Raw genomic sequence first — 16099 nt, 5'->3', positions numbered from 1 at the left:
TTTGTGAATGCAACAATCCTTCCTTGCATTTATCCTGCATCTCCAGAGCTGCGTCTCAGTCTAATTGCATTGCAGTCTGTTTTGCAGATGCACAGCCATTTCTTTTTTTGGAAAACCAGCCTTAAATGACATGAAACAGGACACACCGGCTGTTGTGAGCATGGAAAGGGGCTTTGCTCGACCTGGTGGTCCTGGTGCGGTCTGTGCCCACATCCCCTGGCCCTCACTGCTCTGACACCCACAGCTTTTCCTCCAAGTGCAGCCTCATTTCAGCCCCATCTTGTTCATACCGCTGTTACAAAGTGGGTGTAAAAACCTTAAGTCTGCTGTGGGCACTACACAGCAGCTGCAAGAAGAAAATGCAAAAGATACTCATGTCATCTGGGCCTTGCACACCGGGATGTATTAGGACATTCAGAGACACCATCCGGCAGCATTTGGCTGCAGGCACCTGAGCCACAACCTGCTCGGCTTTGCTGCTGAGCAAAACACTTCCCAAAACCCTGTGCTGGGCTGTGTCCTTCAGTAAGCAATTTTCTAGCACACCAACAGCACTGAGAAGGACACCCACTTCCTCAAATGCAACGAGCAGTGTGCAGAGAGCAACCCCGGGCAGCCACGTTTCAGTGCAGTGGGGCCGAGCTGCTGCGTCCCTGCATCAGCCAAAGGGGTTTGCAAAAGAGGGAGCGAACAAAAAGGCGGCATCACCTTGGCATCGTCAGGGAAGCAAGACCAAAGCTTTGCAGGAAAGCAAGGCAGGAAAGTACTTTTATGGGGTTGTTCACAGCCGTGCTCAGGAGGGAGGAGGAAGTCCGTTGGCAAATCAACCCTTGCTGAGCCGTTGTGCTTTGTGGGGGCAATCACACCCCATCGCAGGATTCCCACGGGACTATCAGAGCTTCATTTCAGCCTGTCTCCTAACCAAGCCCCCTTCGAAAAACAAAAGCCCTTCCTAATCCAAAATGTCTCTCAAGCTGCCACGGAACTGGGATTTCAACCTGAAAATGGATGCTGCAAAAATAGGTATTGTGATGGTTTCTTTATGCTCTTCTGTTTCTCCTTCAGCCTTTCAGGTGCAGGCTGGGGTCTGCCCATGTGCTGTGGCCAAGCCCAGCTTCCATTTCAGCTTTGGCCCAGACCTGAACCTGTGCCTGGCCTCAGTGGGGGGACCTGGCCCTTGGCTACCAACCGCTTTCGAGACAGCAGATGGTTTGCAAATGATTTGCAAGGAGTGATTTACCAAATTGTCACCGGGGGATGCTGTGGGAGCAGGGCCAGCAGCCTCAGTAGGGTGGGGAACAGGGGTTCCACTGCTGCTGCCCACACAAAATCCAGGTTTGGGGGGGATTTAAACCACATGGGCTCATTCTGCTGGCGCAAGCCTTGCAGGAGATGAAGTGCAGCCAAGAGGCGGACACAGCGGTGCGGGCTGGAGGAAGCAATCTTGCTGTTGCTCAGGTTTCTTCGCCCACCCCAACATCACTGGTTTCCTCTCACCGGTGGTAAAGAGCCCTCTGATGCCCAAGCCAGGCTCTGTGCTGCGGGACGGCTTCACTGTGATTTCCTGACTTACCTCCTGCCTCTGCCCAGACTTTGCACAGCTCTCCTTCACCGTGGGATCTATTTCCAGCATAAAAATCACTTGGGAAGGAGCGAGGGATCCCTACGGTGGGCTTTATGGCCAAAATATCATGGTGGAGCCAATGCCTTTGATGCTTTTGGGTCAGGCAGCCAGGGAGGGGATTTGGGGGTGAGGATGCTGCGGTTAAGGAAGGGGTGCACACACCCGGCCTTGTGCATGCACTGAGGCAAAGGCCCTCTGTGGTCCTGGCACTGGTGCCAAAACACCATCAAGACACACATTTGCAACTTGATTTCTCCCTGCAGCACAGAGACTTGACCAAGCCGGTCCCTGTGTGCTGCGCTCTTCCTTCTTACACCTTGCGTCAGCTTGCAAGGTCATCCTGACTGGACTTTCTTGCAAAGGCAGTTTGGACTTGTCGCTGAGGCTGCTTTCATTGGGGTGGGCAAACCATTTGCTTCATACAAGGCCCCAGACAAAGCACCGCTGGTCCCTGGCAGCTGCAGCAGTAACTGGGCTTGCCGATGCGCAGGGATGCAGGATGAGAGCCTGGGTGGTCCAGAAGCTTGCAGGCGGACAGAGGAAGCGGTGCCACCACCTGCGCTCACCAGCTTGCAGGACAGCGGTGGAGAAATCCCCACATAGTTATCATAGAAACATCCTGGATTTCTGCATTGCCTGTTCTTGGGATAATTAACATTTTTTTGCACAGAGGCTGCGGAGGAGTGGGTAAATTCAATCGGTAGCTCAGACAAAAAGGCCAGGGGATGCTGGGCCTGCCAGCTGCTGGGAAGCAGAGAGGGTGGAGATGGGACACAGGCTTGAACCTGTGCTGTTACCAGGAACTGCTTTTTTTCAGGAAAATCTGCTTGTGATAAAATTCTGGATGCTTTTTACAGCTTGCAGTGGCTCCGAGCCCGTGAGGTGAGGGTTGTGTGTGTGTGTGTGCAGAGACTTGAGCATTGGGGCACAGCTCGGTGCATCGACTCTTTTCATGCTTTGAGGTTTCTGGCTGTGGGGACCGGTTGCTGCCACCTTCAGGGGTGCAGCAGGGATGTGTCTTGCTTGTGGAAAATATTCACTAATTAGTCACCCCTGCCTTTGCTGGCTTCTCCTGGCTCCAGGACACTTCCCCCTCCTCATCCCCAGGCATGGCTGTGGCAGAAGCAGCTTTTGTAAGCCCCAGGACAGTGCACCGGCTCCTGTGTTCTTCCTCATGCTGAGAAAAAAGCAAAGCTATTTATTTCAGAGAAGAGGAAAACTGCATTTGCAATGTTTATTGTGAAACCTATTGTGGCACTTCTACTGGTTTTTATTGCAAGTACCTGATGTTCCTCCTGGGGGGGCAGAAACAAAGGGGATGGCAGGGAGGGCTCTTGCCCAAGACAAGGGTTTGGATACCATGATGGCACCCAAAGCAATTTCTCCTGCAAGTCACACCTTGGTAGGGCTCCTCTTTTTGGGGAGCAGGCAGCAGGACACGGGCACCCTGCTGCAGCTGCTCTCCAGGCCTGGAGGAAGACTGAGGATGTTTTGGAGGAAACATTCAACTTCAGAGGCGGTTACCGCAGGAAACGCTTCAGGGGGCACCACATTTGATCTTAGTGGCTCTTTCCTGCCTTGCAAGAGTGGCAAGGTGAGCGGGGCCAAGTGCAGCAGGGATGCTGCATGATGAAGATGATTGTAAATGCTGGGCCACGCTGGTGAGAGCCAGGGGAAAGCTTTACACCCACCCTGCATAAAATTTTCAGCTCACACAAGCTAGGCATCACATTGGCCACAAAAGATAGAAACTTTGAAAGGTGGTATGGGAGAGAGCTGCAGCCTTGGTAGTTGTGGTTTGGTGAAGGCAGAGAACTTTCCACTAGGCAAAATCAGCCTCGCCATCTGCAAAGCCAGGTCCCCCACACCTCTGCGTGAGTCCTGCGGTGGGGACAGCGTCTGGGAGTGCTTGTGCTGTGGGTAAGAAGGATCCTGCAAACTGCTATTTTGGCCTTAAATGAGCCCAAAGTACAGGGAGAGCTGTCTCACGCGGAGGGAAAATACATCTGCATGTTCACCCTGCTGGATATGTACTTGCCTGAAGGGCTAAGCCACGGCTAAGCACGAGCCTCCGGCTGCACCTTCAGTCTGGCGTTTCAGAAGGGCTGATGCTAAAGAAAAGGGACCCAAGTGTCCCCTTCTCAATGCACATTCCTTATGCACCTGGGAAAGGCTGCAAAGAGGGAGAGAATAAATCTGAATTCCAGCAAGGACTAGGCAATTTAAGCTTAAGGCTGAGAGCAGGAGGAACCTCCAGGTAGCAGTGCCTGCCAGGTCGCTTCCTTTCCATGGTGCAGAGCCCTGATGCAACCTTGACAGGCTTAAAGGGGCATTAATATCTCCAATAAAAGGTAGCAAACCATTGCATTTTTCATAAAAGACACAATTTCTCCTTCCAAGTCTTTTGCTGCTGGAATATCAGAGCTGCTGGTCTGAGCTGAGCTCTTTGGGGAAGGCTGAACGTGGAGCTGATGGGTGGTGACCCATCCCTGATTTCCATCCGTTTGGGAGTAAGTATGGATCCTGTGAGCTGCATTTGCAACAGCTTCACTTCAGATTAAGCCCTTGTGGTCATCAGTGCTTGGTACAGAGACTTCACTTTGCAAAAGTTAGTGGTAATTAAACAAAGCAAATATCAGCGGCTCTGTTTCGTCAAGGGGGAGGTGAGGTCCCATGATTAGATAGAACACACCGCAAAATTTGGGAAGGCATCCGAGTGCTGGCTGGGGGAGGCTTGTTCTTTGGTGATGTTTCTGTGGAGCAACGTTCACAGGAGGCAGGCAGCACCCTGCACCCAGTAGCCTCTGTGCTCCCACCAGCTGCTCCACCCCTGCGGATCATTCCCCAAAAATCCTTGCCCTTGAGGAGTTGGCAGCAGCCCCAAGACATGAAGGAACATGATTTACAGAGAGGAGCGATGCTGCTTGTGAGCAGTTTGCTGAGAATCATGTTAATATTTACGAGACTTGAGTCATGCAGACATTTTGGCAAAGAGCAAAGAAGCTGCCCGGGGTTTGGGGTGCAATTTGGAAACCCCATTTTGGTTTTTGCATCAGGGTAACCCCAGTATCAGCATTTTTCAGGGGAGCTGCCTGGCAAATCCCTGTCAGAGGTCCTTGCTTACAAACACACCCTCTGCAGGAGGCATCCCATATCAGCACACTGAGATATAAGCGTCATCCTCACTGCACTTTGAAGGCCGATTTTTGGAGTCACAATCTTTTTTGGTTTCTCAGGAAGCTATTTGCAATCCTGTGACAGGTTTGTAGTGGCGAGGTGAGCTCAGAGTGCCCAACCCAAGGCTGGCTCTGAAGGACAAAGGCAAAATGCAGCAGGGTTTCTTGCTCCAGGGGATTTCAGAAGGGGAAGCTGGGCACGCTCTTGCACTGCAGCACCCCGACCTCTGCAGCAGCTTCTAACTGCTTGGCACTGAGTGCAAAGTGTTTTGTGGGCTCCCTGTGGGTGTCTGTGCAATGAAAGCACCCGCTCAGGCATGAGATGCCCCCATCCCAAACATTACAAGGCAGCGGTGGGTGATTTTTAATTCCTGTTTTAAGCTTGTCATGTGCACTCAGGTCCACACCAGGATTCCTCAACACTCATATCCAATGCAGCTCTTGTGGCTCTCAGCTCCGCTGACCAGCTCGGGGGAAAAGCAGGTGTCTGGGGGCAAAGATACAGGGACGCTGCAGCTTCCCCCCTCCCACAGCATTGCACGACACCTCCCTCAGAGCCCCGCTCAGCCTGAGGGCCCTCTGCCAGCAAACGCTGCTGGGCTCCGGGGCCCGAATCCTGCTCTGCCCTCACCCGCAGGACCCGGCCAGGTGCCATCGGGTCTGTTTTAGCAGAGGAGATGTAAGAACTCAGGAAGTCACCATGTGCAGAGGCCAGTGAAGCTGAATTCCCCTGGAGTCATATAGTTATTTTTGCCCTGCAACCATAAATGCTAACTCTACCCAGCTGGGTTGGCACTGGGGTCCTGCAGTGTTCGCTCCAGAAGCAAAAATCCCTTCTGGAAATTATTCCTTCCAAGGCATTTACTATCACAGACGCATTTAGAGATGCCACAAGGCCATGGTGCTGGTCCCTGGCACAGATCAACAGCACCAATGGGACTCACCTACACGATGCAAAGAGGAGACAGGGGATACTGCTGTGCCCAGCTGGTAAATCCACACTGGCACTTTTTCTCCCTCTTGGAGACTTTCCAATCCCATTGTGTGAGAGCTGCCCCATTGGAAACATCAGGCAATGCTCTCCCAGACCAAAACTGCAATTTCCAAACAGTTTTTTTCAAGCCAGGGTTGGTCATTCCGCTATCGCTGCTGCAGGCTGTTTGGGGTGGGTATAAAAAAAAACACACGCTCCCATTAAAGAAAAAAAAAAAAGCTAATGATTTTCTTCTAACTTGCAAGACAATTACTCCCACGCAGGAAAAAGGAAGCACATACTGACAGATACTGCAGCCACTTCCTTTAAAAACTCTAGCCAGTTTGCTCGGCACAGGCAGAGGGGCAGAGAGCCGCTCTTGCTGTTGTCGATTACATCGGCGCCGGGGACGTGGGTCTGCTGGCAGCTCATCCCCACCAGCCCGTCCCTCTCTTTCCTTGGCAGCCCGCTCCAAGAGCGTGATGAGCGGTGAGCCAGTGGGCACATGGCCGGCCTCCCCCAACCCGCTGGAGCGGCCCCTGAAGATCGGCTGGCTGAAAAAGCAGCGCTCCATTGTCAAGAACTGGCAGCAGCGGTACTTCGTGCTGAAGGGCCAGCAGCTGTACTACTACAAGGATGAGGACGATGTCAAACCACAGGTAGGCCAAGGCTTCTGGGCTTGCCAGTCCTCAGTCTCCCCCTTCTTGCAGCTTTGCTCGTCGGGAAATGGTTTGGGATGGGTCTGGAGTAAGACGGGCAGTAACAGAGATGAGATATCCTGATCACGCGCCTCATCTATGTACTTAAAATTATTAAAGTGCCTGCAAGCCCCACGGGGGGCTTGGTCCTTCTGTGCCCGAGCAACGGGGTGATGGAAAAAACCCAACCCAGTTACCAACTAGAAAGTTGCTATACATTTCCAAGACAACAGAAGAAGGCTGGGGAGAAAAAGAGCTGGGCACACCACCATGTTCGCAATGGCAGGTGCAGCAATGGGTGCACGAGATACTGGGAGCTTTGAGAGAGGTTTTGGCCATGCACCTCGTGGGAAAGGCATCTTACGGGACGCTTTTAGGAAAACACAAGCAGGACTTTCAGCATAGCCTGGGTGTGAGGAGCTGCCCAAGACAGACCTTACAGCAGGGCTGCGGGCTGGACAGATGACAGCGAAGGGCAGCTGCTTCCTTAGGACTTCTTGCCACGGGACAGGGCAGCTGGAGGGACGGGGAAAGGAAATCTCTCTCTCTCCGGCCTTCAGGTTTGTATCCCGTCCTGGCCCAGCCCCATCCTTTGCAGAAGGCTCAGTGGTGCAGATGCAGTTTGTGTTATTCGGCTGCTGCCCCAGTCCACCCTGCATGGCCAGAGGAAACCTCCCCCGCTGCCTTTTCCTCTAAGGGATAAGGCTTGAAGTCTGCTCAGCGCTTAGGTGCACGGCACTTCTGATGCTTTTTGAGGTCCTCAGGACAGCGCAACGTGCACCCAACCCTTTGCACAGAACAGGAGTGCAAGTCATCCACTTGGGCATGGTTTAAACCTCTGCACCAGTGCCCGATATCCACAGCACTCTGACAGCATCATCCATCTTCAGCCCCTCCGGGTTGTAACAAGCCCTCTGTCTCACCCATATAAATAATTTCTCAGAGTATGCATTGTAATACACTTGCCAGGAAGAAATCAGGCTGTTTTCCCAATTTATATGGATAACTTCCTAGTTTTTCAACCAGTTTCTCCATACTGTAACTTGCTTTTTGAATATCCATCATCTTTTCCTTGTTTTGTGAAATTTCAGGAAAAGGTCCTCCCCTTTGTCGGAAAAGCCATTCTCTGTACAAATTGTTACTGGCAGCAAAACTGATCTCAAGAAAGAAAATGCTCAAAAGGCAAAGGAGATCAGAAGATCCTCAGGGTGAAAGCACAGGGCTGAGCCCAGTGGGATCCAGGTCTCATTTCTGGCTTTGCCTGGTTTCAGGGGTGACTGGAAGGAGCAGTCTCCCCTGTTGTCAATGGGATGTGGAAACGGAAAGTGCTTATGGCTATTCATGGTGCTTTTGGAAGCTCTTGCCATGACCCTGACGCACCATCCTGGGTCATTTCAAGCCTCTCCGATCCCATCAATGATTCTGATTGATACAGCTGCAATTCAGGCTTTTGAAGCACTGATGGTCCTCACTGCTCAGAGGAGCCCAATGGCTTTCAGGAGGCTGAAGTCGCTGAGAAACTTCATTTCTGTGGTACAGCCTTATTTCCTGCCCCAGGAGGCCTCTGGTGCTGACTCACATGCCTGCTTGGCCACCACGTGCCTTGGCCGCTCCCCACCCATCTCCTCCAGCGGGTACCAAGCTGCCTGATTGCCATGACAGTTGGGGAAAGGCAGGTCCAAAAGAAATAGCTGGTTTCCACTTTGCTTTTTCATTTCCCCTCCCTTTTATTCTTTTCTCTGCTCCTCTCCTGCAAACGTTGGATTTGTTTTCGGGTTTAAGTGATGCTGTGTTAAAGGAATAGTTTTCCTCCTGTGATGCACCAAAAACAGGATGCACCAGTGTTTTGCCAAGTCCCTTCTCCTTTGTACTTTCTTCTTCCACTCCCAACAGGGGTTAAAAAAACATAAGAAGAGAGGAAAAAAAGGAAAGAGCAAAATAATCAGTTTTCTCACTCTGAGAATCAGTTAACCAGAAAAACTGGCATTTAAGAAGTGTCCCTTATTGTTTGAAAAGTCATTTTTAGCATATATATATATATATATATACGTATGTATATAGGCCACCAGCTCCTGCAATCTGAAAGAAGGACTCCAGTCCTCAGTGGTGACACATGGCAGTGTCATCCCCAGAGAGACGGGACACTGGTACCTGCAGCTCCTGCTCTGCTTTGTCCTAGGGCTGCCTGTCTCTCCAGGGAAGCACCATCAAAGAGGTGGTCAGCAACCCAGAGGAAGGAGGAAAATTTATCTTCGAAATCATCCCAGGTGAGGATGCTTCACCCTTCTGTTGTACACTATTGGGCTGGACTGTTCACCCAGGATCATTTGGGCAAGTCATCTGCTAGTCCTTTTGCTCCCACTGTTTTTCAAGATCCCCATAGCACTTCATTATACATGAAAATTAACATCTTGCTTTCAATATTCACGCATCAGGGCTAGAGGAGGGCCCTGTGTCATTGCCCATGTCCCATGCTGAGAAGCCTTGCCAAGCTGCAACATTAGGCAGTTTCTGTTCCTTTCTTGCAAACCTTCAGCAAGCGTGAAATGTAAGAACGCTGCTTCATTTCACAGCCAAATAGATGTGAATGGAGAAATTTGGAGCCAAAAGTGTTTAGCAAAGAGATCAACAAGAATGTGTCTTTTCTCCTCCAATGCTCTCTATAAATGATGTATAATATTTTTATTTTTTTTCCCAGGGATCTCAGGAGACCAGAACCGGTCAGGGCAGGACACCTACGTGCTCATGGCTAATTCCCAGTCTGAGATGGAGGAATGGGTTAAATCCATCCGACGAGTGGTGGGGTCAGCATCAGGAGGTAAAGGGGAGCAGGGACAGCTCTTGGAGAGGCAATTTCCTACCGTCTTGTGGTCTGCAGTACTTTTGTGTGAGGATTTCAAAGCTGGGCTCAAAAACCTTTGAAACTGGAAAAAGGAGCTGTAATGCGACTAACTTGTAATGCCTTAGAATCCTGTCTGCTCCTAGACCCTGTGGTGGACGGTCTATGCAAACATGGGCAACGTTAAGGAAATGGCAACCAAGCATGAATGAAGATTTCTGGGCTGGTTTCAACATATTTTGTGAATTTCCTCATTGACTTACTGACCCCAGAAAACCTTGTTCTTGAAAACAACTCATATTCAGAGATAAAGCATTGAAAAACCTTGCCTTTCACCTACCAGTTTCCTCGCTTTGCTTTTCTTCCAGCTTTTCTTGCTCAGCTCAACCCTTCTGCCCCCATTTTCTCTGCAGTCTGCCTTGGCCACGCTGCCCTCCTCCTCACACACAGGCAAGGCTTGCAGCAACAGGATCCTTGCTTCCAGCCCCCTCAGGCATGCATTTATGCCATTACAAAATTGTGGTCAGGGAAGCATAAAACATGAATCGATCAGAAAGGAGCACACTAAGTTTGCTGCCACAGGCAAAGCCCACAAAGGAAGTGGCAAAGGTCACTCTAGCCACTTCTCCTACAAGGATGAACTATCCAGAATTTTCCTTAAGGATGAACTAATAAGCAAGATCCACCAATGAAACAGGGCTGGGAGTCTCTTTAGCTCTCTCCAAAAGAGCACTAACCCGGATCATTCTGAGCCTCTCCTCCCTCCCTCTGTGCTTTGCCCTGACTATTTATATTATTTTTTATAGGGTCCATGCCCTTCAGCCATGTAAGACAAGCACGATGGAGCTCTGATCACCCTTAGCTCCTGTGTTAATACAAATCACAGCAGTTCAGAAGCAAGCAGGTGCTGCCAGTTCAGGCTCTTTCACTGTGACCCTGCCATAGGCACAGACAAGCTTCACCTAAACATCAACACGGCTGGTTTTCCTCAACAACCCTGGTGTTTTCTGCCTCTAAACTGAAACATGCTGTGCCCTGGGGCAGGCAGCATTACTCATCTGAAATTAGGATTGCATGAGCCATTTTCAGGGCATTGCCCCACCTGGCTCTAATATTTAATAACAACTCCACATCTGATCCTTGCTTAAACTTAGGAGGCTGGCAGTTTCTTCCAGCTAGATAAACTGATCTTATATGATAGAAGTTGTAAATTTATAGTAGTACAGAAGGCCTGAGGATAGCAGAGCAGTCAGGTACTATGGAGCTGCATTTGATGTCAATACACAGGTTAACAGACCCCGAAACTTCATGCTTTAGGTTTTGGCTTCAACGCAAGCTGAGCCAACACGTGCTTTTAAAGTAACCCGCTACACGGTGGAGGTTTGGGCAAGAGCCCACCTGGAAACAGCCCCATGTGACCCAGCTAGTTGTGAGCTTGTCACACACCAAAAAGCAAAGTGGCTGCAAAGTGTGAAGCAACAGCAAAAGCATCTCCAAAAGCCCCGAGGGGTTTCGCAGGGCTGGCTGCCGAGTGGGCTGGTATGGCCATTGCATGCCCCAGGGAGGTATCCCCAAATTAACAGATCTGCCAGTTTGCAGTTAAATAAACAATTCATTATCAGCTACCAAAGTAGAGGGGGGAGGGCGATGGGGGACGGACACAATGCTATTTGCTTTTACTGTGCACAATGACAGGTTTATATTAGTTATTTGAAAATGTAAGCAAGTCATAAATGAAAAACCCCCATGATCAGGCAGGTGCCGACAAGCCTTGTGGTTCCAGATGAGAGTGTCTACTTGCATTTTCCTGGCCTGGAAGATGCACAGGAATTATTTCAGCCTTCAGAGCACGAGGTGAATGCATCACAGGCACTGCTGGGGCAAAAATATGGCAGAGGACCATAGGACCCTTTGCCATTAATATCCCAGAGCCAGTTCGAGTTGGGATTTGTCTGCACTTACCATGCCCCAGGCTCTGAGGAAGAAGAGCTGGGATGCAGGCTGCTGCCTTCCCGCCTTCGAGCTCTTCTTTTGCTGTGAGTTCAGGAGGAAAAAGCCATTGCTCCGAAGGAAAGGTACCACTCGCTGCAAAATACTGCTGCTCTTTGCACGGGGAAATTTCTGGAGGGTGAGAGAAGAGGGGAGGGGGAAGAAAAACAGTCAGTAAGATTTCCAGCTTCAGATCTCTGCAAGGGTGCTTTCCTTCTTTCTTGGTGTTCTCCTGTGCTTTCCATATCTTTCAGCTTTGTGTGACAAGCCTGCCTTCTCACCCTGTGCCCTCGCACCAACCTTTTTGCTGTTCCTGTCTCCCTCTGCTCCCCGGCAGGGCAAGTGGCATGGCAAAAAACAAGGCTCACTGCTTGGTTTGAGAACTGTTAATTATTTGGAGGAGGGACAAGGTTTCATCTTGCTATTATTTCTTTGGAAGTGGTTCTGCTTTCACCAGTTTGCAGACTTCTTGTAGCTTCTATGCTACCAGGAAAGCAGGTACTGTTGTCACTTTTGCACCTGATGCACTTTGGCAAGTCATATGCAAAAGCAAAGCTTTTGGGCTCCTCTAACCTCTCTGTTCTTTCCCTAGTGGTGTTTGGCCAGCGCTTGGCAGAGACCATGGCCTATGAACAGAAATTTGGGCAGCACCAGGTCCCCATACTGGTGCAGAAGTGCGCTGAGTTCATTCGGGAGCATGGTGTGAGTGAGGAGGGCATCTTCCGCCTCCCCGGCCAAGACAACCTGGTGAAACAGCTCAGGGATGCGTTCGATGCTGGGGAAAGGCCATCGTTTGACCGGTAATGCTGGATTCCCCCTCTCCTACTCAATTAGCTCTCATAAACCCCAACACCTGGGGGAAAGCAGCTTGTCTAACCCCCCAGAGAGCCCAGAAGGAAACTTGGACCATCCAGAAGGGCTTGACAAGGAGAGAGGATTCAGCAGAAACATCACATTGAATCAGAGGGTGCTGAGATGAGATTAATGGAAACTAAAGAAAGCATTTAGGAAAATCCCTGCCCCACACAGCAACTATTATTTGCCGGAGCAGCCAAGGAAGGAGGGAAAGGGAAGATCCTACTTAGCCCATCAGCTAAGGGCAGAGGTTTGGAGAAAGGAGAGCAAGCAGAGGATCACTAATAAGCTCAGAGAACACCCTAACACACACGCTAGAAGTTCTTGCTTTCCCTGCCGGAATGTAGCCATGATATTTTCCTCCTGTTGTTTTTCCCTACACCACCACACAGAGGTGAGAGATTGATTTTGGCTGCTGCAAGGCTGTGTTCTCCTGACACCTTTCCTCTGCAGGGCTGAGAGGAACCGGAAAAGTCCCTGAAGCTGAGAGCGCTGCCTGTAGGTCTCAGAGGGTCTTTGGAGAGGGTCGTTTGCTACTGCTGCCTCTGCCATGCCCTGTGCAAAATGAGAGAATTGTAAATCCCTGGTACATCTCGTTATAAAGCCCCCCTTGACAGTGGGCAGAGCAGCTGCCCCTGCAGGTGCTTCATTATCTCTAAGGAGGTTTCCCACCTGTGTACCCCCGACAAGTCAGAGTTTAACCCCTTGCTTTTGGCCACGGTTGCATAAGGCATTGCCCAGTGTCCCCTGCTCACTCTGCAGCCTGCTCTGGGGCTTGACCCACCAGTTTGCATTGCTGAAAGCAGTGACCCTGTGCTGGGATAAAGGAAATGCGGGTCCTGCAATCATCCACAGCACCTAAAGTGAGGCTTTTTGGTTAAATCCTGCCCTGCCTCATCCACCAGAACTAAGACAAGGGGTGCCCAGGCTGCTGCATGTGTGATATTGGCCGTGGTGATGCCCCATCTATGCAGACCGGGGGAGCTGCCCCATATGGCATCGCCTGAGCTCTGAGAGCCATTGGCAAAATCTGGGTGCTTGCGGGAGGGAAGCAACCAAACCCAGGAGCTTCCCTGGATTTTTGTGCAAAACAGTTTGCCTAAGCAGAGTGCAGGGGTCTCGCTTCTCTATTTGCAGGCCTGCCCCTAACCACAAAACTTTTTGTTTTCACCCAGCTTTCTGCAGCTTTGTTAGGAAACCCCACAGCACTTTTACCTAAATAATTCCTGGACTGTGCCAAGCAGAGTCACAGCTGCTCTGGGAGCATAACCATCCTGACCGTTGGTTTTGCAGCTGAATATTTTTTGCTTTCTGGGTGCCGTAGTCCTGCTGAGAGCTTTCCTGTTGTAACCTGTATGGGGGTCATAGGAAGGTGAAGCCTTTTTTATTTTTTGAGGAACTGTGTTTTGCAGTGGGGCATGGCAAGGGAGTTTGGCCCTTTTCCCAGCACCCTGCAATGTTAACCCTGTGCCGGAGGGCTTGGTATGAGCATTGCTGTGGTGATCTCAGAGTGACTGCAACCCCCATGCACTTCAACCAAAACATTTTCTCCGTGAGGAGGAAGGCAAACAATGGAGTTTCCAGTGACCTGAACAGTGCAAGATGCGGGCTAGACCTTCAGTGCCATCTCTGTAGCCTGTTTGGGTTTGCACAGGCATGCTTGCATGCGCAAGCTTGGCAGGATTGGGTGGGGAGCATCAGAAAACTTTTGTTGCAGCCCAGGCATCCAGGATGCCTAGTGCCGTGTATTGGTAAGCCCTACAAAAATACAGCTCTGAAAAAAATTCCTCTATGGTTACATGCATTTGTTAAAAATGTTTTACAAACCCCAACAAATCCTAAAAATAAATGACCTGGGGGATTTTTGCTAGAAGTTTATAACAGTTTAGCGACTTCAAGGTAGGTCAAATTAGAGGCTTACGATCTTGACAGTGTCCTTTTGACATAATGTAAACTATATGGTATGCAAAGCTGCAAACATCTGTCCCAGCAGAACATCTTCAGTAATTACTGTTGATCTTAAAAACCCCAGGCAAGCTTCGCCAGCTCCGCACAGAGTGGGGAGTGCCTGCCAAACATGTGAACGCCAGACAATATTTGCATGCAAACTCTCACGAGTCAAATGCAGGCTGGGAAGGCTCAGCCCGGGTATGAACACTGGGGACCTGCCAGCCCCACGGTGGGGAAAATCTCCACCAAGTATTTATTTTCCTGCCAGCTGGGGCCATTCCCTGGCTTGGGGTGCTCTATGGATTCCCCCCAGCTTGCTTTGGCTTCCCTATTCATATCTGTCTGTCTTCAGTTTAAATATAATCTCATGCTCCCGGAGCAGGGTAGGGTTTGCTCACCAGCTGGGTCCGAGTTCCACGTGAGTGGCTCTTTGTGCATTGCAGGAATACAGATGTGCACACCGTAGCCTCTCTGTTCAAACTCTACCTGCGGGAGCTCCCTGAGCCAGTTGTGCCCTGGATGCAGTATGAAGATTTCCTGCTGTGCGGTCAGGCGCTGGATGTGGATGAGAGAAAGGTAGAGACGCATTCACTTCTCTCCTTCTGGCCTTAAAATTAGCTGTGTTTCAGTGCCAGGGCTTTGTGAGCTGGAGGTGTCGGGTGCATATTTAGCTGTGCATTATAAACTGTGCAATTACTGAGCTTTGAAATCTGAGGGGAGAAAAAAAAATAATTAAAAAGATAAAATCTCCTCAAAACAGTGGGATTTCCCAGCTTGAAAACAAGGGTTTATCCATTTTAAAGCTTACATTTCTGAAGCAGGTCTAAGAGCTGCTCAGCACCTCTTTTTGTTAAGCCCTTGCAGCAAACAGAAAGTGTGAAAACCAAGAGAGGAAGGAAACACAATGTCCTGCAACCCCCATCAGCCCAAGCTGAGAATGGAGCTGGTGGAGGTTCTGCGTGAGACCAAGGAAGGAAGTGGAGATTTGGGAGAGGGAGAAGTGAGAAACAGATGGGAACTGTCTTTTCCTAACTATATATTTTGATGGAAGAGAATCCCCTCACTGAAAAAAGACCCATTCATGGATGCTGTTCCTAGACATACAAAAATAATGCAGATATCCTTGGCAGCATGAGCTCTGTGAACTGCAATGTTCAGCCCTATATTTCAAGGGCAAATGTTTCTTGTAGGTTGTTTCACTTCAGGATCTTTGGGGTTAAAAATGTCCTAAATGTTTATACACAAGAAATGCAAGGAGATTAGGCATGATTGGCTCTTTCCAGAGCCCATCACACACATGCTGGGCTGGAGGGGACGCAGCTCTTTCCTTTGTTGCTGTGGCAGCAGCAGTGCTGGGCAATGGGCTGCCTCTTCTTGCTGAGCACTGTTCAGAAATTTCTCCATGTCCGTGCTTGGTTTGCAGAGAAATGTAATTTCCAAGGCGAGCAAATGCCAAGAGGTGAGACCACACAGGGATGGATGGAGTGACGAAGAGCCATTCTTGAGTCCATATGTATCTGTGAATCTTTATAGAGTTATTTCTTAACTTGCATTTAGGGCCATCAGGAACTCCTGAAGCAACTGTCCCTCCTTCCCAGAGACAACTACAACCTCCTCAGCTATATCTGCAGGTCAGTCCTCTGCACAAGGTATAAACAGCTCAGATTTGGTGTTGGTGAGTAGAAATACCATGCCAAAGACTGAGTCTGACTTCTCTAGAGAGAGCCCTCTTAAGCCATGTTTTGGTTCCCCTCGAGGCACTAGATCCTGACTTCTGTGAAGGGAGAATTTCATTAAAACTCACTTATGAACTCCTAAGAATTAAAATGGAGTGTAGTTTTTCTAGACAAAGCCTTGTGCAACAAAATTCTTAGGTTTCACCCAGCCTAGGAGTTTTTTTTTTTCTGGTTAAAGATTAGATGGGGGTTTTCCCTTCCTTTTTAATATTTTTTTCAGGTGAGCAGCTCATCACATGGTGTTTTTTCTACCGATACC

The 16099-nt window shown here is 49.8% G+C and overlaps 1 protein-coding gene across 1 annotated transcript in view; it reads left to right on the top strand.

The window, feature by feature from the left end:
• Window positions 1-487: 487 nt before the first annotated feature.
• ARHGAP25 (Rho GTPase activating protein 25) overlaps window positions 488-16099 on the top strand; it is a 21619-nt gene continuing 6007 nt past the window's right edge. The window contains exons 1-7 of the mRNA XM_056362902.1: window positions 488-1023; window positions 6239-6432; window positions 8651-8738; window positions 9170-9289; window positions 11892-12099; window positions 14548-14680; window positions 15662-15735. Of these exons, the coding sequence (XP_056218877.1) occupies window positions 963-1023; window positions 6239-6432; window positions 8651-8738; window positions 9170-9289; window positions 11892-12099; window positions 14548-14680; window positions 15662-15735 (878 nt within the window). The 5' untranslated portion in view covers window positions 488-962. The remainder of the gene's footprint in view (window positions 1024-6238; window positions 6433-8650; window positions 8739-9169; window positions 9290-11891; window positions 12100-14547; window positions 14681-15661; window positions 15736-16099) is intronic.

Source organism: Falco biarmicus, chromosome 18 (genome assembly GCF_023638135.1).
Source record: "Falco biarmicus isolate bFalBia1 chromosome 18, bFalBia1.pri, whole genome shotgun sequence".
Lineage (NCBI taxonomy): Eukaryota > Metazoa > Chordata > Aves > Falconiformes > Falconidae > Falco > Falco biarmicus.
The sequence above is the reverse complement of the archived record's forward strand: the minus strand, read 5'-3'. Positions and strand labels throughout refer to the sequence as shown.